General features: G+C 48.6%; 1 protein-coding gene across 1 annotated transcript in view; it reads left to right on the forward strand.

The window, feature by feature from the left end:
- The window catches only part of LOC307092166 (receptor-type tyrosine-protein phosphatase delta-like), a gene marked incomplete at its 5' end in the record, with an annotated part of 70,351 nt that overhangs the window by 27,522 nt on the left and 20,719 nt on the right, over nt 1–22,110 (forward strand). The window contains 18 exons of the mRNA XM_079759070.1: nt 1,473–1,583; nt 3,893–4,162; nt 4,865–4,974; nt 5,914–6,111; nt 6,290–6,415; nt 6,724–6,871; nt 7,613–7,758; nt 8,253–8,397; nt 9,368–9,664; nt 10,776–10,969; nt 11,949–11,975; nt 12,680–12,797; nt 13,565–14,152; nt 14,626–14,720; nt 15,242–15,498; nt 15,927–16,020; nt 18,247–18,471; nt 18,786–18,946. Coding sequence (XP_079615196.1) covers nt 1,473–1,583; nt 3,893–4,162; nt 4,865–4,974; nt 5,914–6,111; nt 6,290–6,415; nt 6,724–6,871; nt 7,613–7,758; nt 8,253–8,397; nt 9,368–9,664; nt 10,776–10,969; nt 11,949–11,975; nt 12,680–12,797; nt 13,565–14,152; nt 14,626–14,720; nt 15,242–15,498; nt 15,927–16,020; nt 18,247–18,471; nt 18,786–18,946 — 3,310 coding nt within the window. The remainder of the gene's footprint in view (nt 1–1,472; nt 1,584–3,892; nt 4,163–4,864; nt 4,975–5,913; nt 6,112–6,289; nt 6,416–6,723; nt 6,872–7,612; nt 7,759–8,252; nt 8,398–9,367; nt 9,665–10,775; nt 10,970–11,948; nt 11,976–12,679; nt 12,798–13,564; nt 14,153–14,625; nt 14,721–15,241; nt 15,499–15,926; nt 16,021–18,246; nt 18,472–18,785; nt 18,947–22,110) is intronic.

Below are 22,110 nucleotides of genomic sequence, written 5' to 3' on the forward strand. Positions count from 1 at the left end.
ACCGGGCCTTGTCCTGGTTCTGACCCCTAGCCCTCCCCGTCCCCTTCCAAGACTCCATTTGTCCAATCAAATTGCCCCTTTTTAATTTGTCTCCCAGCTGTTATTCGCCCCGTCTGAAATGTACAGATGGTGCCGACTCAAACATACTTAGACGCGCTCTCTCACGCACACACACAAATGCACGCAAACACACACACGCACACATACGCACACAACTACATGCAAACAAATGATCGGTCACACATGATCGCACACCCATACACACCCACGCAAACATGAATGCACTAATGCTCACACTCATGCACACACTTGCTCAAAGAATTGCACACTCCCTCACACACACACACACATCCCAAACAGTCTCACTCACATGTACCTGATCACAAATGCATACACACGCAGACACACACACACTCTAACAGACACTCACTCCCATGTACTTGATCACAAATGCATACACACACAAACACACAGAAGTTCCTTTTTTTTGTTGTTGAGTTGTTTTTCTTCTTTTACCATCCAAATCTACAACTATCCTGTGTCGTTTCTCTGCCATTTGCCAACAAAAAGCCCCAAACAACCACTTTTTTGATAAAGTTTTTTCATGGGTGTTTTTTGCCTTGCCACCCCATCCGTCAAAACGTCTCGATGACCCTTTTTGACAATTTTTCTACTTTCAGGCAGCGAGAAAGCGTCGGCCCCTTTCCAACGCTATGCGTATGTCGTTCCTCTTTTTGTATCTGTTGGCCTTGCTGCAGATTGGTTGATTCTTGCTATGACCCACACACTCCTGATCCCATCGGTGGATTCTAAAGGGGTGGGACATATGTCATGATCACAGCATTGTTTGGTTGCATTGTATCCTTAACTAAAAATGAAACTTTGCTTACTTTCATTGTAAAATGCCTTTACATTTTCCTAGAGGAGTTTTTAGAATACTGAATTTGCGATTTCTATTCTCACCATTTTTGATGGGTTGGTTGGTTCATTTATGTCTGGCTTGCATGAAAGAATTTTTTTTCTTGTTTCTTTGGCTGTAAAGCAGGGCATTTTTCCCTTTTTACTTCTTTTTCTCAAAGAAAGCCTTTGTACTTTGGGCCCTTTTTTTGCTATTTTTGCTGACCGTGGTATATTCGTTGTGAACGCCACAGAACGGGGCTCCTCTTTTTATAGGGTGTTCACACACAGCCTGAGACCTCTCCTCAGGTCCCCAAATCCGATGTCCCTGTTCTATGTGAATGTGCTGTGTGTATAATTGAGAGTTTACAGATCTTAAAGGGCTTTCATGTGCACTTTTTCTTTCCTTTTCCGTTTTTGTCCGTCTGTCTAACCAACCCTTTAACTGTCCTTCTCTGTCCTACCTCTGCCTCTCGTTTCCTCTCTAGCCCACATACCCGCTCTCCGCTCTATATTAACCTCTCTGTGCCGCTCTCTCTCTCTCTCTCCTCTACACCTTCCTCCTCACTGCCCAGGCGCCCTGCAGATTGAGCTGAGTGAGGAGTCGGACCAGGGCAAGTACGAGTGCGTGGCCACCAACAGCGACGGGACGCGGTACTCCACCCCGGCCAACCTTTATGTCAGAGGTAAAAGGGGGATGGGTCCCAACCTGGCAGCCCCTGCTTCTGTCTGCTCGTTGAAGCCTGTGAGCTCAGATGATCATGGCGATGCGGGGCTTTAGGGAACGCTCGCTGAGCTGTGTTGGAGTCGTCTGCCTCCCATTCATATCTGTGAATCCTTTAAAAGCTGACACGTACTGTATGTGAAGTATGTGTGTTTCTATTGCGGTCGGCAGTGGAAGCAGCTGTGTTGACGCTGGGCCGATCATTCTAGGGGATAGAGGGAGACAACGCTGTCGTAAAGCATGGCGGCTGGCAGACAAGAGCGGGCATTATCCACGGGTCGGGGGGGGGGGTTTCGCACAGGCTATTTATCTGTCTGCCCACATATCACCTCCTGAGGCCTTACAGTTCCCCTCAGAACACATTCTAGCTCACTGCCCATGCTCACACAGAGACATAAACATACACACACACACACACACACACACACACACACACACACACACACACACACATTTACACACATACGGAAACACACACACACACAAACAGAAACACACACACTGTGAAGTCAGTGATGTGGGAGGAGCAGTGACAGGGTCTCTGTGGGGTCTGACAGGCGGTCTGCGGGGACACTGCCCACGGAGGGAGGCCCCTTAACCCCACTCGTCCCACCATGCAGCCCTCTGTCTCTCTCTCTGCCTCCTCCAACCTTTGCCTTTGGAAATACTCCCTCACACTTACTCTGTTTTTCTTGCTCTCTCTGTTGGTTATTTTCTCTCTCTCTCTCTCTCTCTCTCTCTCTCTCTCTCTCTGTGTCTCTCTCTTTCTCTCTCTCTCTCTCTCTGTCTCTCTCTTTCTCTCTGTCTCTCTCTCTCTCTCTGTCTCTCTCTGTCTCTCTCTCTCTCTGTCTCTCTCTTTCTCTCTCTCTCTCTCTCTGTCTCTCTCTTTCTCTCTCTCTCTCTCTCTCTCTCTCTCTCTCTCTCCGTATATCTATATATATTTATAGATATATATCTCTCTATCTCTCCCTCTCTCTCTCTCTCTCTCTCTCTATGTCTCTCTCTCCATATATCTCTCTATATCTATATATATATATATATCTCTCTCTCTGATGCCATGCCGTGTCTCTTTGTCTCGGCCTGTTTGTGTTTCCTCTCTTCTTCACCTCCTCTCCCTCGCTCTGTCGCTCTCCTCTCACCCAGCTGTCTCCCTCTCTGATATTTATCCTGTTTTTCTTCCTCTCCCCCCCCCCCCCCGCCGCGCTCTGCCCCCGTCTCCCCCTCCAGAGCTGAGAGAAGGTTGGTACAGTACCAGCAGTGTGGCTTTATACCAGTTCTCGGTGTCTCACTGTTCATCTCTATGTCTCTCTCTCTCTCTCTCTCTCTGATCGCGCTCTCTATCTATCTTTCTCTCACTCTCTCTCAGTCCCTCTGCCACAAGCTGTTATCTGTGTTGTGATTGTGTGTGTGTGTGTGTGTGTGTGTGTGTGTGTGTGTGTGTGTGTGTGTGCATGTGTGTGTGTGTGTGAGTGTGTGTGTTGTGATTGTGTCTACGTCTGTGTGTTGTAATTGTGTGTGTGTTGTGATCGTGTGTGTGTGTGTGTGTACGTTGTGTGTGTGTGTTTGTGTATATGAGTTGTGATTGAGTGTGTGTGTATGTTGTGTGTGTGTGTGTGTGTGTGTGTGTGTGTGCATGTGTGTGTGTGTGAGTGTGTGTGTTGTGATTGTGTCTACGTCTGTGTGTTGTAATTGTGTGTGTGTTGTGATCGTGTGTGTGTGTGTGTACGTTGTGTGTGTGTGTTTGTGTATATGAGTTGTGATTGAGTGTGTGTATGTTGTGTGTGTGTGTGTATGTGTTTTGATTGTGTGTCTGTTGTGTGTGTGTGTTGTAATTGTGTGTGTGTTGAGCTCTATAAAGTTCCCTTAGCTATAAAGCACGTTGGCGTGTTTTACATGTTCTGTGTTTGCATGTATATAGATGTACTGTGTAAGCATGTATAAATAATCCACCATATATATACAGGGTGCTTCAGCTCATATAATATTGAGCAGGCCAGACGGTGAAAAGCAGCATGAATAAAACCCATTGACATCACAGACGGCGGCCTGGATCCACCCTTATCCCCATTCAATCTCCACTGTACTGTTTCATATTATCACCTCCACCAGCCACACACACGCACACACACACACACACACGCACACACACACACACACACACACGCGCACACACACACACAATACGTCCTGCACCTCGCCAAGCAGTGCCTCCTCCTCACCCTCACTAACCTGTCCCGCCCCCCCCCGGCCCTCCGGCCTTCCCTCCTCCAGTGCGTCGCGTGCCCCCGCGCTTCTCCATCCCGCCGGCCGACAGCGAGATCATGCCGGGCGGGAACGTGAACATCACGTGCGTGGCGGTGGGCTCGCCCATGCCCTACGTCAAGTGGATGCTGGGCGCCGAGGACCTGACCCCCGAGGACGACATGCCCATTGGCCGCAACGTGCTGGAGCTCACCGACGTGCGGCAGTCCAACAACTACACCTGCGTCGCCATGTCAACGCTGGGCGTCATAGAGGCCGTGGCGCAGATCAGCGTCAAAGGTGCGCACCCCTGTGTGTGTGTGTGTGTGTGTGTGTGTGTGTGTGTGTGTGCGTGTGTGTTGGGGGTTAAGTGCGTGGATGTGTGTGTGTGTGTGTGTGTGTGTGTGTGTATGTGCGTGTGTTTGTGTTTGTATGTGTGTGTTTGTATGTGTGGGTGGTTGCGTATGTGTGTGTCTACTGTGTGTGTTTATGTGGGCATGTGTCAAATCAAATCAAATCAAGGTTTATTGATCATAGGCACAGCAGACAGATGTCTGATGTCTACTGGACAGAGAAATGCTTAGTTTACGAGGTCAGCTCAACAATGTAATAAGGAGGAAAGGGATGTGGTGTGTGTGTGTTTGTGTGTTTTAGTTTGGAGCACCCAGATTACTAGAGGTTGTACGAAGGATCTCCTTGTGTACAGAGTGTGTGTGTGTGTGCGTGTGTGTGTGTGTGTGTGTGTGCGTGTGTGTGTGTGTGAGTCGAAAGCCTTTTATTGACACTAATTAGTTTTGACCTTTAATGAAAAGGGCATGTTGTTCTTTTGGATCTGGATTATGAAGTAAATTACACTGCAGAAGAAAAATATTTTTCAACCAAACTTCATTTTGAAATGTCACAACAAGTCTCACTATATTTGTATGGAATCTTATCTTATATATACTGTTCATCATACTCGCTCTCTCGCTCTCTCACTGTGTGTCCGCGTCTCTTTCGCAGCTCTGCCCAAGGCTCCCGGGACCCCTGTGGTGACAGAGCGGACCGCCACCAGCATCACCCTCACCTGGGACTCTGGGAACCCGGAGCCCGTCTCCTACTACGTCATACAGGTGGGTCTCACACACACACACACACACACGACACCCACACACACACCCACGCACACAAAAAAACACACACTGCAGGTGAAGCCGGGTAAAATCACAGCAATCCTTCAACGCAATCAAAGCGAGGGAGGGTAGAGAGGGTGAAGGTTATGGAATATAGCGGGCGTTCTTGAAGTGTGCCGACAGTCCAAGCACGGCCACGGCGTCTAAAGTCACCGTTGGGCCCTGACGTGCGTGTGGACGCATGGTTCACCCACTCGGCAATTCACTTGCGTGACGAATCGCAGATAAACCGCGCGGGAGGGGCACGATGACGTCGTGTGTGGCTGGCGCCTCACAAAACTTCAACCCCTGCAACTTTACATCTGGTTTGAGTGAGCTTAGCGGATCGCACCACCTTCGCGTCGGCCGGGCGCTTTATGCCGAGTCATTATGGCTGTCTGGCGCCTAACGACATCCACCCTGACTTTTGATGGAGGGCGGAGGGGATAAGATTAGATCTGCTCTGGATGTTCCTGGACACTAACTCTTATCTGACAGGAAGAACTTACTGCAACGCGTCCCCCTGGATGACCCCAACAGGCTCACTCACCCCACGAGCATCCGTCGCTCATACCCCCCGTACGCATGCGGGCCAGGCTAAAAATAAACCAAGCCTCCACACAGTAGGAAGGATCCAACTAACAGGCTGAGTAGTGCTGCCGGTGCGTCTTGATTTGTGGCCCAAACGGGGAATGAACGATTCAAACATGGCCGCCGACGGAGGGCTCGTCCCCATGTCCTCCGCGGGTCCGCAGACAGAGACCGCCGGGTTCAAGCTCCAACTCACCTTGTTCTTTTAATGTGGTCTCAGGAGCCACACCCCCCCCCTCGCTCTCTCTCTCTCTCTCTCTCTCTCTCTCTCTCTCTCTCTCTGTATTAACCCTGTCCTCTCCTCCCCAGCACCGGGCCAAGGGCTCTGAGGACCCCTATAAGGAGATCGACGGCATCGCTACCACACGCTACAGCGTGGGGGGCCTCAGCCCCTACTCCCACTACGACTTCCGCGTGGCGGCCATCAACACCATCGGCAAGGGCCCCTCCAGCGACGTGGTGGAGGCCCGCACGGCCGAGCAGGCCCCTTCCTCACCCCCGCGACAGGTAAGCGCGCACACACACATGCATAGGTATGAATACACACGTACACATCCATACACACACACGCATAAGCACGCAGATACACACACAAAACGTATGAACCGTATTCCACAATGAATGAATTCATGCGTGAAATCATTCAGGACAAGGTGTGAAAGTCATGTTTTTATAATGCTTCCAGGTCAGAGGTCGCATGCTGAGCACCACCACAGCGATCATCCACTGGGACGAGCCGGAGGAGGCCAACGGACAGGTGGTGGGCTACAGGGTCTACTACACCTCTGACAACACCCTGCCCGTGAACCAGGTGTGTGTGTGTGTGTGTGTGAGAGAGTGTTATTGTGTGTTTGTTTTTGTGTGAGTGTGTATGTGTGTGTGTGTGTGTGTGAGTTTTTTTGTGCGTGTGATTGTGTGTGTGTGTGTGGCTGTGGATGTGGGTGTGTGTGTATGGGTGTTTGTGTGGGTGTGTGTGTGAGTGTGTGTGTGTCTGTGGGTGTGTGGGTGCATGTGTGAGTGTGTTTTTGTGTGTGAGTGTGTGTGTGTGTGTGTGTGTGTGTGTGTATGTATATGTGTGTCTCTCCTAAACCCCTCCAGCATGATTATCTTGTTTCACAGTGGGAGAAGCAGATGGTGCGTAGCGCCAACTTCATCACCATCCAGAGTCTGACTCCTAACAAGACCTACTACATCAGGGTCCTGGCCTTCACCTCAGTGGGGGACGGACCCCTGTCCCAGGACCTGCAGATCATCGCCAAGACCGGAGGTAGACACAGACACACATACACATTCATGAGCAGATGGAAAGATGGAACGTCAAGAAGATATCTATATCTGTTTTCAATAATTCAACAATGACATAGGCTTGAAGGCTCATAACACCTCCCCTCTTTAACAGAAACCCAGGATATTACATTATAAATATGGAAATTTAAATGTGAAATATGAAATATGTATTGCACAGTAAATACTTTAAAGTTTTGTTGGCATCGATTACATTTCCTCTCAACATTATTTTAAACTTTAAGTTAAGTGTATAGAAAGAAAATTAAAGAAGAAATTAAAGATGAAAATAAACACGTAAAGAAACATTACATATTAGCAAATGTTTACAGAAGAAGGTATCAAGCAGCTAACTTGAAGAAATATGGAAAATAATCTTTGTTAACAAAGAAAAATGGAATGCTTTAGGGCGACATAAGGAAGAGTACCGTTATATTACAGATAATACTAATAGTAATACATTTGATATCTGTAGCACTTTTCTTTGCACCCAAAGGAACAAATGAGGAAAAAAGAAAAAACAAGGATTCAAAATAGATTCTTTATTAAGTGAAGGGAACACGGATCCTTTAAGAAGCATGCGTGCAGCAAGCACCATGCTTCTTCTCACTGGTTTTCCCGGTTTTCTCTGGTTCTCTCACTGGTTCTCCCTCTGGTGCATCCATCCCCAGGGTGATGGATGCTCAAGCATGGTTCTGACTGGTTCTCCCTCTGGTGCGTGTAGTTCCATCCCAGCCCTCAGACTTCAAGGGGGAGGCCAAGTCCGAGACCAGCATCCTGTTGTCCTGGGTGGCCCCGCCGCAGACCGGCCCGGACAACCAGATCACCGGCTACGAGCTGGTCTACCGGCGCCCTGACCACACAGAGGAGGTACGCAGAACAAACTGGCAAAACTGGAATCATGAGGATATGGACCTACAGATAGATGGATGGCCTGAAGCCCAAAACACAGAGCAGGATTTTCAGATCATATTTGCAGCACAACCCCAAAAATATAAATGAAATCATGTTGTTTTAACTGTACTTTTTCGCTCCTTCCGTATAGGATTTCAGTCCATTTTGGAAGCGTGATATTCTGAAACATTATTTGGCGTCAGTCCCGACACGGCTGTGTGCTTTGGACTCAATGGCTAGTCCATCAATCCATGCGTTGATGTGCACATTATCTATAGATTGTGGGATCAATGGATAGCTTGATGAAAGGGTGGATGGAAAGATGAAGACCCAGACAAACCAAAATGATCAAACAGCCCCCAGAATAACCTGGCCAGAGCAGTATCGACCTACTCTCTCTGTTCCCTGACACCGCTCCTCTTCTCCTTTCTCCTTCCTCCCCGCGGGGGTCCTGGTGGGTTTTGGTCTAGAAGAAGGCTAGCTTTGAGCCCACCACCTCCTACCTGCTGAAGAACCTCAAGCCCTTCTCCACCTACACCTTCCAGCTGGCCGCCCGCAGCAAGCACGGGGTTGGGGCCTACACCAACGAGGTGTTCATAGAGACGCCCCAAACACGTAGGTCCTAGCGCCCGCCAACATGCCCAGGAGAGCGCCCCAGTCCCAGTCTGTGTGTGTGTGTGTGTGTGTGTGTGTGTGTGTGGGGGGGGGGGATGGGTGAATGTGTGTGTGTGTGTGTGTGTGTGTGTGTTGGACAGAGAGAGAGTGACCAATTTTAGATGATGTATAAATGTATAAATTTGAATAATTATGGTAATGAAAGCACAAATGAGGATCAGACCAGACCTTATTATATACCGTTTTTACTCAAAACAAAAAAATTATCAATTGCATTATTTTGCCTGGTCAAAATTGGTCCTTAATGCAGACCTCAGATTCTGTTTGTATTCCAACTAAAATACACAAGAGACGGATGAGTAACATCTTAAAGCAACCCATTAAGTTGAATATGAATCAGAGGAAATAATAAATACATACAGAATCTGAGGTGTGACGAGAGTATAAGAGAAACAGCACTAAAGGTAAGCAGTTGAAGGCTGGTTATTGGAACCCGGTCGCGGATCAGAGAGGATTCACTAGTCTTCACAGAGACGTGTGGACAGGTAGGTTCCGTGTGGACTGCCTCTGCTAGTCGATGTCTTTTTGTGTTGCACCAGATCTTCTGAACCCATTCACCCGTGTTTCATGCGTCCACGTTCTTATCAAGCGGACAGCGAGCCATCCAACCATTCAGCCTCCTTTGTTCAGTCATGCTTCAGCTGCGAGGGCGGTCGTCCTCTTTAGGGCTTTGTGTGCTCTCCGGTGTTTTGTTTTCATTTGATGTCTTTTTTTGTTTTGTTTTCTGTTCCATGTCTCTCGTCCGCTCACTCATTCCCATGCCTGCACCTCGGAAAACCTCACTTCCACCATCACCTCTCCACGCATCAACACCTATTCGCAAAACACACACAACACACAACGCACTCCCAACCCTCCAAAAACTACAAAATAAACCCCCCCCACCTCCTGGACCCTTGGCCCCGATCAGTTCCCTCGGCGCCTCCGCAGGAGGTGGTGTGCACCAGCTCCAGCTCCACCAGCGTGCTGGTAAGTTGGGCCCCGCCCCCGGAGGAGTTCCACAACGGGCTGGTCACGGGCTACACCGTGCAGTACGCGCCCACCGAGGGCAACCGGACGTCCGGGCGGGCAGAGCGCGTCGCGGCGCCGCCCTACCTCCTGGAGGACCTGCTGAAGTGGACCGAGTATGGCATCACCGTGCGGGCCGTGACGGAGGCCGGCGAGGGGCCCGAGAGCTTACAGCTGCTGGTCCGCACCGAAGAAGATGGTACGTCCCCATCAGTAAAACCACCGTCCGCCCCTCCCTGTGACCCCGTTCCCCCCCGCGCCGCACTAACAACGACGTCACCTCTGACCCTCCTCTCTGCCGAGCGTGATTAAGAGTCTGTTACTAACAGCCCGTTTCTCCTGCTGGATGGATCGGGATGAGTGAGCACACCATCACTGCCACCTCCGATGCCCGCAAGCCCCCCCTCGCTCCGTTCCTTCGCTGCCCCGCTCGCTGTCTTTCTCCGGTAGCTTTTCCTCCTCCCACCACTGAACCCAGGGCTCCTCCTCTTCCTCCCTGTGTGTGGGCGCACTGCCCCGGAGTCCGCATGGCATGGAGCCTCCGCAGTAACCATAGACGTGGCGTCAAGGTGCTCTTCTACGCCTCTCCCTTCAACCTGCCCTCTGGCTGCTAAACAACTAATCCAACGTGATATCCCACCCAGATTCCTCATGGGACCCGAGTTGTTATGTATAATATAGAGGGATGTTTTTTAATATAACCCGGGTTTCTTTTACATGACACTTTATAGATCAACTTAATGGAGTGTAGCATCAGCGTTATGAAAGGAGAAGCATCCTCTGTCTTGTGCGGTGGGCTTATCCGCGGGTCAGGGGCCGGAAGGCGGCCTGAGGGCTTCCTCACTGTTCCTCTTTAGTGAGAGCGCTTCTTGGCAGCTGGAGTGCTGTACCTGTTTTCTTTTTATAATAGTATTTCTTCTCTTTGACGGCCTACCACTGTTTATCAGCCCTGGGCGCCCAATCCTTTCAATCGCCCTGCTTATCGTTCTCTCCATTCACTCCTTATCTTACTCTGCCTTATCCCTCCATGTCGTCCTTCAAGCAAACTGTTTTTTGGACGGTTTTGAGTTTTTTTATCGAGGCATCACGGCTGCCTTTATACAATTTTGGTTATTTTTATATCTGGTACTTTATTAAACCTTTCCAACCATAATCCTTTATGACCGGCCCCCTTAAAAAACCTCTGTGAACATCATCACCTTCTTTCCCTCCCTTCGAAACAACAAGAGATCCTTACTACCCACAAAGCGTTCAAAGCACCCGGCCCCTCTGTGGGCGCTGACTTCATCTATCCCATGATGCACCTCTAGTTCCTAGCGGGCCCCCGCGGGCAGTGGAGGGAGAGGCGGTCAATGCCTCGACCATTAGGGTGAAGTGGCGCGCGCCCGCCCCCCCGCTGCAGCACGGCCAGATCCGAGGCTACCAGGTCCACTATGTGAGGACCAGCTACGGGGAGCCCCAGGGGCAACCCTCCATCAAGGACATCCTCATGGAGGACTCCCAGGTGAGGCCGTTCTCTCTTCTCATGTCCGTTCAAAGGACCACACACAGTGTACCATCTTTGACAGTTGCCGGTGCTCAGATTCTTTCTGTTTGTCCAAGCTAAGTCAAGCCGAGTAAACGCATGCAAACTCTAAACATGTTCTGGTATAGCTAAATAGTTAGCGCAGGCTCAAAGAGAAAGTGCATGCATGGGGTGAGGTTTATTTGTAGACGCTGTGTCACTCACCTTTTGAACAGAAAGAGGCACAAAAGCCCACAAACATGTGTGTGGTGCTCTTTTACCTGATTGGTGCACGATATGTTTCCAAGTTATTACAGTCGTTAGAAGTAATCAAGAGGAGCCGCTCATTTGATGAGAACTGTATGACTGATGCTGAGAACGCGTGGCAGACTCTAGTGGCACACAGTGCGTAGCGTCGCCATGCTGTCAACGATATGGTAGGAGCAGGTACTAGATGAGATGGAGACTCAGGAGGTGGTGACCTCAAAATACCATGGGTTCCAGCCCTGGTGATAATAGCCCCCCATTCTGATTGGTCACCTGCACAGACTAGTAGATAGAGGATCTAATGTGTGCGGGTTCGGGGGGCCAGGAGCTCTGTACAGCTCTCACTGCCAGAGCGACGTGTAGTAAAAATGGACCGATGCAATTAGCCAGCAACATCTGGGTCGATAGCGCCTGGGGTCTCCTCCAAAGTGGGCACGTTTTAACGTGTAAAGGAGGAAGGAAGAGAGCGCGGAGATAGAAAGAATTCATGAATGGAAATGACTTGCACAAATCCCTTTGCGTCTAGTTATTAACCTGATTTTAATATCTATGGCGTCGTACAGACCGAAGTGAAGCTGTGAGGGTGCGTCACACCTCTCTGCTTTATTAATGACGTCCAAAGCCTGATCAGAGATGTAGATGAACATTAATTTCAAGAATCAAATTTTAAATTGGCTGTTAATCTTTCACTTCTTTCTCTTCCATGGCTCAGTGGGAATACGATGACTCAACTCAATATGTGAGTAAACCTGTTCATCTAATTGTTTTGTTGACTATTAATGTATGAATACATACAAAATTCCATGAGTCATATTCGGGCCATTCGTCGAGTGGAAAATACCTGCTACTAGAGCCAGAACAGAAATCCCCATAGAGTAGTAGTCTTTATTTATGACAATCTGTACCCTGTGTTTGTGTTTTAATAAATAGTGGCACAAAGATAGATGATGGCGGTGACTAATACCATGAGTCACGCAAAGAGATTTATTAATAATAAATCAGTTCTTTTCCAAAGCGATCGCAGGATGCCACGCACTTGATTTAGACTAACATGGTGTTCCATACACAAGACCATTTCTCTTTATGAGTTGCTGTGGAAAGAACATGCTGAAGTTTATTTACTCATAATATGAATGCACTTCAACTGTCGGATATAGCTTCAGTTCAAGACGGTTTTATATTAGTTACATAACGGTGTTTATCCCCCTTTCTATATTTACGGTAGTGCTTGTGAAAATGCAATTCTTATACTGTTTTGAGAACTTTCATCCTCTATTTTATGAAGCAGGAATAAAAGTAGTTCCAACACCGACATTCTGCCTTCACAACACTTCCACTAGCATACATTTATACCCGCAGTGCTTACGTCAGTCTGGGAGGCTTGCAGCGTTTCGCGGTGTGGCTGCAGCTGATGATGGTGGCGCTCTGTGTTGTTTTGTTAAGGAGGTGCTTCTGGGAGATTTGAAGGCAGACACGTCTTACTCTGTTTCCGTGGGGGCTTACACCGCCAAGGGGGACGGGGCACGCAGCAGAGCCCTAGCAGTCTGCACCGCCATGCCGCGTACGTGCTCACACACACACACACACACACACACACACACACACACACACACACACACACACACGTAAAAGCACTCATGCACATGCACGTGCGTATGCACACAAATACACATATACACTTACTCAAACACACACACACACACACACACCCACACACACACATACAAACACTCGTGGGTATACACACACACAAACATTCACTTTCTCACACACACACACAAATACACTTGCCCTCAAACACGTATACACAAACACTAACAAACAAACTCAAATGTAATTAGGGGGGATAATAGCAAGCCAATAAATCCCAGACATGGCTATAGTGTATTTTGCTCTTTCATATTGTACCGATCAATAAGTGGGTTTTAAAAAACCTCCAGAGTTGTTTTGAGCAGCAGCAATTATCCCAAGAGTAGGCAATGAGCTCAATAGCTTTTTTGAGCTCATCATAAATTTGCATCATAAATATTATTGTATTATTTTTGTACTATATTGTAACTATTACACAGCTTTGTTGAGCACTCGATTCTCGATTCTGTCATTTTCGACCTTCTATGGTCTGTCATTTCTGATCAGCTGACCGCTGCTATGAATCACAGACCGTTATATGGACGCTATCTCCAACGGTTTACTCTAACAGATTATTTATTTTGGCAGAAGCAATGACTTCATATAAAATCATTTATTTATTGAGTCAATAGCCGCGTTACGGTCAACCTCGCTGGCCCTCACCCCTGACCTCTGGCCTTTGACCTCCTGCCCCTCCAGTGCCGGACAAACCCTCGCTGACGGTGCTGGCCACCGACTCGGCCACGGCCCTGCTGCAGTGGCAACCCCCACCCTCGGCCCCCACCCCGCTGCTGGGCTACCGGCTCACCCTGGGCCGGGTGGACGTGCTGCCCCTCACCGTGGTGGAGTTCCCCGCCCGTGAGCGGCGCTACACCGCCCAGGACATCCACAAGGGGGCGCGCTACGTCTTCCGCCTCTCCGCCCGCAACAAGATGGGCTACGGGGAGGAGGCTGCGGAGGAGGTGGCCACACCCGAGGACTGCCCCAGCGGGTACCCGGAGGGCCTGGTGGCCCAGGAGAACACCGCCTCCTCCATCCAGCTGGCCTGGAAGGCCGTGCCACTGGTGGAGCAGAACGGGAGGATCGTCAAGTACTCGGTTCTGTACAGGGACATCAACAGCAGGGGCAATGCCTCGGAGGTTGTCGTGGGAACCCCGGACTCGAGCGTGCTGTTGGCGGGCCTGAGTGCCGACACGGTGTACGATGTGAGGGTGTGTGCGTTTACCGCTGTGGGTCCCGGGCCCTACAGCCCCGGGGTCCAGTTTAGGACGCAGCAGCCGGGCCAAGGTAGAAAAACATGCGCACACGCACACACAAGCACACACACACACACACACACATGCATACACGGAGAGACTTGTCACGCATTCCAGCAGTCCATCATCATTGTTCAGAGGCTAACTTTCATAAAGTCACCTGTTGTGTCTGTACACGTGTTTGTACTGTCTGTAGACCTATCACTGGGTTTGATTACACACAAACAACCCTGCATACACACACACAGCTCTGGTCACAACATTTTCAGTCTGTTGTTTTTGGTGTGTTTTTGTTGTGGAAGTCTTAGACCCTAAACCCTATGCAAAACCAAGGTAAGAGACCAATAAGGACCCATCGATGGGATCCTTGTTCAAACCGTACCTGAACTGGTCTCAGTGTTGGTTCTGGAGGAGAGTGAACAGGTAAGCCTCCACCTGCTCCTGCAGTGACAACGGATTTGACTTCCTATTTACATGTTTTGGTTGTGTTGTTTGTTTGTTTAGTGTTCGCAACCAACTTTAGGGTGAAGGCGGCCATGAAGAACTCTGTGCTGCTCTCCTGGGAGGTTCGGGACAAGAACCCTGCCCCGCCATTCACTGTGAGTCGGAACGAAGTGACATATTCTGTTAGAAAAGAGCTCACGTTTTTCATTATTGGCCTATTGTAGAAAAGAAAAACATAAGTGGACAGGGACCATTGACGTTTTAATTACTTGGGCAGCACCATGGATTGAGCTATCTTTTTAAACAGGGTTGTGGATCCTTCGGCCTCACACGATTTGATTTCAATTCTTGGGAATCAAATTCAAACAATCACAATTCAACCACGGTTCACGGTGGAATCTCGATTCAGTACAAAGTGGTAATCACAGGATTGACTCCAGTCCGCTGTGAGCTAAGAAAGGCGGTGAGGCAAAAGATGGCATGAAACCAGAGTAAAGTGTGCGAACAAGGATGTCGTTTTCATATTTGAAAAAGTCACAAAGGCACACCCGCGACAAAAGGGAAAAATATTTTTTTTTCGATTTTTGGAAGTTGTAAATCGATGTCTGGTGACTCTCAAACCGTGTGCTCCAGCACTGAAACCAGCACTCTCTCTCCAACCTCTGCTGCTTTCCAGATCCTGTACGGTAAGGGCCAGTCGGTGGAGGTGGATGGCAAGCAGACCCAGAAGCTGATCACGGGCCTGGAGCCCAACACCCAGTACTCCTTCCTGCTGACCAACCGGGCAAACAGTGCTGGGGGGCTTCAGCACCGGGTCACAGCCACCACCGCGCCGGACATCCTGAAGACCAAGCCCACGCTGGTGGGCAAGACCAACGCAGACGGTATGGTGACCGTACAGCTGCCCACTGTGGACACCACCGCCAAAGTCAGGTAGGCAGGGAGGGGGGATGGAAGGAGAGATGGACTGATGAATAGATGAGATGGGGGGGATGGATGGATGGAGTGGGGGGAGAAAAAGGGAGAGACAGAGGGATGGCTGGAGGGGGAGAGGGAGCGAGAGACAAAGAGATGGATGGATGGAGAGAGGGAGAGAGAGACAAAGAGATGGATAAAGGGGCAGAGAGATAGAGAGATGGATGAAGAGGACAGGGAGGGATGGACAGTTTTTTTGATTGTTGATCGGTACATGGGATGAATTAAGGGAAGTATGAATAAAGAAATGGCTAATGGTTCTGTTGTTGCCATTCACATCTTACCCCATCACAAGATTATGTGATGTTGTCTGATTAAAACCTATGCCACCGAGCACCCAGTCGGTGGTCCAAATCTCAGTTGTTTGTGGCGTGTTGTGTTGCCAGGGGTTACTACGTGGTGGTGTTACCGCTGAAGAGGCAGAGAGGCGGGAAGTTCCTGAACCCCTGGGAGGAACCGGACCAGATGAACATGGATGAGGTGAGATCTGAGGGGGGAAACAATGTGGTGCTGCCAACTCATAAAGTGGCACAGCTGAACTGCTGTCACAAAGAAACCCATCAGATGTAGAACAGGTGATTTGAATGAAGATAGCGGCGACAATAGTCTTGATTATGATGATGATTAAGATGATGATGATGATTGCATTCAAAATAGTGAAATTCAGATTGATAGACAGTTCAGTAAGTAAGTAAATAAATGATGCGATGCACACAGTGGGCCATATTTTAACAGTCAAAACGGAAGTAGCTTTGTGGGCGGATCTCTGGCGCTGTTGCTATTATACCGGCGGATAAATGACGAGTCATCTTAAATGACTCGCCCGACGCAAATCCAAAAAGGATTGCCTTGAAGTAGCCTAATTACCCATAGGTGTGGTTTGGGCGTAACGTGCAATAACCCAATGAGAGTGCCAGCTCCCATCCCCTTTAAGAGCCATGAGCGCATTTGAACCTGACGAGTTGATATTTTGACAGCGCGTTTGCAGTCTCCGATGAGACAGATGCATGACCACATGAATTTCAAACTTCAAATGGCTCAGTTTATGGCCAAATAATATGGCTTAATTCACACATGCAATAGCGTTTTCTTCTGCAACTTCACAAATAGTCGTCATGTAAATTTCGGCAAAGAAAACTTAACACACATATGATATGCGGTCCTGTGGCCGCAACTGTGGGTCTATTTAATGATATGTGGTAATACATTAACAAACATCGTTTCTTACCAGTATTGTATACATTATCGTTATCGACTTGTGTTCCTAATATGCATGTGTGCCCCCGTTAATATACATTGCCATGGACTGTATTATTTGTTACGTGTTTAGTATGCGTGTGTTTAAACAGATGGATGCACACACGCGCGCCCGCATTCATTCATTCTTTTTAACATTCACTTGCGGCAAAACTATGTTTCTAACGATCAAATACTCATCAATCCTAAAAGTTATGAGCTTGTACACGATGCCTGTGTCAAGAAAATATGTGTTTGCTGTACGGTGTTTGCAGATGCATTGATTTAAATACAACTCATTACCGCTGTATCAGCTGTTCTTTCCCAAATAATTTAACCAACATTATCATTTACCATAAAACGAGATTTTGTTCTGGAAGGCTGGGATATAGCCTACTTTGCTCAAGTTTATCATTGTTGTTATTATTTTAACGAATGGCATAGCGTACTACAGTGTTCATTCATGCAGCCCCTATGGAAAAAAAAAAAATCCACAATCCACATCATCATCATAATATTTCAATTAGGCAAATCGTTTGCATGTTTGTGCTGTGCATAGCCTACTGGTGTGTAAGCTTATGTTGCAGTTCCGACATGCCTTGGTACGTCAAAATAGCCACACCAATTGCGCTATCCGCCAGTACTTAGACCAGGTACTTGTCAGTCAGTTGCGCAACTGCTTTATTGATCTGTAAGATAGTGTATCATTTGCGCCGGAACACGCTTCTGCTTTTCGCCGACATGCCTGTCAGGGCGCAAGTTTAGTGGCGCGAGTTTGCTGCGGGGGAAAATCAGCTTTGCGCTGGGTGCAAGATAGGGCCCAGTGTATCAAAGCGATCCAAAAGTAGTAATGATAGAAGTACTGACGGTTCTCATCCTTATCCTGTGGGACTGACAGTGGGGAAGCACAAATCCGTCCACTGCTCATCCATTCATGTATTCAATCCCTTCAGTGTGTTCCCTGTGGTGCCCTCGCATGTCATCTTCAATCTAACCCTCCTCCTCTCTGCACTCAACCCTTCATCAATGTCAGCGGCGCTGGCCCGGAGCCATCAAGGGCGATCATGTATAGGAAATGAGGATCGATAAGGCGCAGGCATATTGCATCAGATGAAAGATAGCGCGAGTTGTTGATGTGATGAATAGTGCGGGGGAGGGGCGCTAGTATCTTTTCATCCATGCCTTGTCAGCCGTTGTTTACGGGGAAGATAATAAGTGTCGAAAACTGGTTCATTCTGCGGAGGAAGTGTAAAGGTCAATGACTTGGGGCTTAGTGAGTAAATAGATAATGTCCGATCCGCGGATCTTCCTATCTTCATCGTAATCTTTCTCTTGTGCTCTCTTTGATGCCTCTGTTCAAACTCATCTGGCTGCCCTCATCGTTCCGCTGTTCTCTCCCTCCACTACCCCGCTTTCATATGTTCTCTCCTCCGTTCTCACCATCTCGTCCTCTCTCCTATTGGCCCTCAGCTCCTGAAAGAGATCAACCGGACCAGTGTGAGCCGGGCCCTGCGAGTCCGCAGGCAAGCGGACCAATCAGAGCCCAGGGCTTACGTCACAGCTCAGTTCAAGACCCTCCCCCCCGAGTTCACCCTCGGCGACGGCCGAAACTATGGCGACTTCCGGAACCGTCCTCTGCTGAACGGTCAGCAGTACGTGTTCTTTGTTCTGGCGCTGATGGACCTCTCTGAAAATGTGAGTACCAAAGATGTCGTCATGGTGTGACATTTACGTTCTCCATCCTTGCAACGGCTCCTTCTGAGTAGCTCAAACTAGAGCAGTGCAATGTAACACGTGTTTCCTCAGATACTTCCGGCCTCATTTGTTATTCCGTAAACATCTCTGCTGCCGTCCATCAATCAACGACCCGCATTTCCCAAGCTGCCACATAAACATGATGGGTGAAATATGAGAGAGGACTACGCACAGAGCATCAGTGCTTTTGGCAGCAGCATGTGTACAGTACATGACACCGTAGATGACCTCTCCCCTCCCCCTCCCCCCCGCAGACCATGTTCTCCACAAGCCCCTACTCTGACCCCGTGACCTCATCGGACGCCGACCCTCAGCCCATCGTGGACGAGGAGGAGGGGCTGTTGTGGGTTGTGGGCCCGGTGTTGGCTGTCATCTTCATCGTCTGCATCGTCATCGCGATTCTCCTCTTCAAGAGGTGAGGACAGAACCACGAGGAGGGTTGTACAGAGAGAGAGGGGGGAAGCGAGCAGGAGAGGGAGTTCGGGGTAGGATAAGATAGATAAGATAAGAACTTTATTTCATCCCATGCATGGGAAATTAACTTGTTACAACAGCCCATGGAATCTAAAGTATGCAATAATAAAATAACAAAGTATAAAGTATCCAACAATCATACATCCATAAGATAATACAAAATAAAATAAATACAATAAATATAAATAAATCACTCAGTGATTACAATGTCATGCCATAAGGGCAAAAACTGCACACGCCCATGAGCTACACAATCAATGAGGCCAAGAGGTGTCTCACTACAGAATAAAATACTTTGTCACAAATGTACAGTGGAAAATGCACATTATTAAATTCAAGTATTGCATTATTAATTTAGTGTTTTTTTGGTAGCACAATGTTTCATAACCGATGTGTTATAGAGTCTTATGACAGATGGAATAAAAGACCTTCAGAAACGTTCCTTCTTACATGCTGGGTGTAATAATCTTTTACAAAAGGAACTGTTTTGCGCTGCCACTGTCTCATGGAGAGGATGAGAGGAATTGGACCTGATGGATTCCAATTTGTCCAACATCCTCCTCTCCCCTACCACCTCAACAGGCTCCAGTGTACAGCCCAGGACAGAGCCAGCCCTTCCCACCACCTTATTAAGTCTCTTCCTGTCCCTCTCAGTGAAACCACAACCCCAACAGACTACTGCATAAAAAATGACAGATGCAACAACAGTGTCAAAAAAAGTCCTTAACAGCAGCCTGCACACCCCAAAAGACCTCAATCTTCTCAGCAAGTGTAGACGACTTTGGCCCTTCTTGTACAACGCATCTGTGTTATGTGACCAGTCCAGTTTATTGTTGAGGTGATCACCCAGATATTTGTAGACTGATACCACCTCAATGTCGCCTCCCTGGATGTTCACTGGTGCAATTGGTGGTGCCTTAGGGCTGAAGTCAATCACCGTCTCCTTTGTCTTACTGGTGTTCATCTGAAGATGGTTTATTCCAAACCATTCAACAAAGCTGGTGATGACCCCCCTGTACTCCAGCTCATTCCCCTTTGTAACACAGCCAACAATTGCTGTGTCATCGGAGAACTTCTGGAGATGACAACTGTCCGTAATGTATCTGAAGTCCGAAGTGTACAGGGTGAAGAGAAAGGGGGAGAGCACAGTTCCTTGTGGGGTCTCTGTGCTGCAGAGTACCACATCCGACTCACAGCCACGCAGCCTCACGTACTGTGGTCTGTTGGTGAGGTAGTCAATGATCCAGGCAGCAAGATGACAGTCGACCCCCGCTCCTTCCAACTTCACCCTCAGAAGTGCCGGCTGGATTGTATTGAAGGCGCTGGAAAAATCAAAAACATGACTCTAACAGAGCCAGTTAGTTTTCTCAGTTTTCTCCAGGTGAGAGAGCGAACGGTGGAGGAGGAGGATTATTGCATCCTCACTACCAACTCCTGGTCGGTATGCGAACTGGAGGGGATCAAGCTCACTGCCCACCAGGCAGCGAAGGTGGTTCAGCACAATCCTCTCCAAGGCCCTCATTAGATGTGATGTCAGAGCCACTGGCCTGAAGTGGTTGGGCTCCCTGGAGTGCGCCGTCTTGGGGACAGGGACAACACAGGAAGTCTTCCACAAGATTGGGACTCTCCCCAGGCCTAGGCTGATGTTAAAAATGTACTGAAAGACCCCACAGAGTTCAACAGCACAGTCCCTAAGAAGTCTGGGGCTAATCCCGTCAGGACCCGTAGCCTTCCTCACCTTCATCCTTCTAAACACATCTCTCACCTGATCTGTAGTTATGGGTTATGGACAAGTGGGGGGAGGGAAGTGGGGGGTAACCCCAGAGTGGAGCAGGCTGGTGGTGTAGGCTGGTGGTGCCGATTGGACTGGGCTCTGGTGGAAGGGGTCTTGAATGGTAGCGGAGGCCTCCGTATCAAATCGGTTAAAAAATAAATGTAACTTATAAGCCCACTCCCTGTCCCCATCTTCAGGTCCACTACCTCCTACTTTGCTATGGCCTGAGATATTATTCAAACCCCTCCAGACCTCCCTGACATTGTTACTCTGAAGGCGCTCCTCCAATTTCCTCCTGTAGATGTCCTTTCCCCTTCTTATTTCCCTCTTCACATCCTTTTGCACTCTCCTCAACTCCATCTTCCCCGTGAGGACTGTACAGTACTTCCGAATCTGTACTTTCAAAACAGTCCTTGAGAGCCATGCTTGCCTCATCAGACCATTTCCTTATATACTTCTTAGTTGGTGGTTGTCTATATACTAGGGGTATGTAACCAGGGTTCAAGTGGACCAGATTATGATCAGAACAGCCCAATGGGGGTAGGGGTATTGATTTATCTGCATCTTTGATATTAGCATAAAACAAATCCAAAGATTTATTGTCTCTGGTGTTACAGTTGACATATTGGGTGAATGTGGGGAGAGTGGAAGACAAGGGGGCATGGTTAAAATCCCCAGAAATGAGAAAGAGCGCTTGGGTGTTGGATGTCTGCAACTGTGATACATTATTGAGTAGAAGCTCGCAAGCAGAGGCAGCATCGGCCGACGGGGGGATGTACACGGTAATGGCAATGACATGTGAAAATTCATGTGAAAATTCTCTAGGGAGATAAAAAGGACGGATGCTGACCGCAAGTATTTTTTTGTCCAGGGTTTAATGATGCTCCTTAATACTGATGTGATGTGGGTTACACCATCTGTTATCTACATACATTGCCAGTCGACCCCCTTTCTTCTTACCACTCTCCTTTGCCCCCCTGTCTGCTCTCACGAGTTTAAAACCATCCAGTGTCACATGCGAATCCAGGGTGCGATCATTCAGCCATGTTTCTGTGAGGAAAACAAGGCTACTCTCCCGGTATCTCCGCTGCAGCCTGGTTAGTGCCGATATCTCTTCCATTTTATTGGGGAGAGATCTCACGTTCCCCATGATGACGGAAGGAATTGGTTGTTTTGTAGCGTCTCTTTTTCTCCCGGCACTTGACTCCAGCTCTACAGCCCCTTTTCCGTCTCCTTAATTCCGTGGGGATAGCTGGTCTGTCCACGGGAAGCACCGTTGTATAGCATAGTGCTACCAGCTGTTAGCGAGTGTAAACAATGGAGCCATGACT

This window comes from Pollachius pollachius (genome assembly GCF_949987615.1).
Source record: "Pollachius pollachius genome assembly, chromosome: 2".
NCBI classification, from domain to species: domain Eukaryota; kingdom Metazoa; phylum Chordata; class Actinopteri; order Gadiformes; family Gadidae; genus Pollachius; species Pollachius pollachius.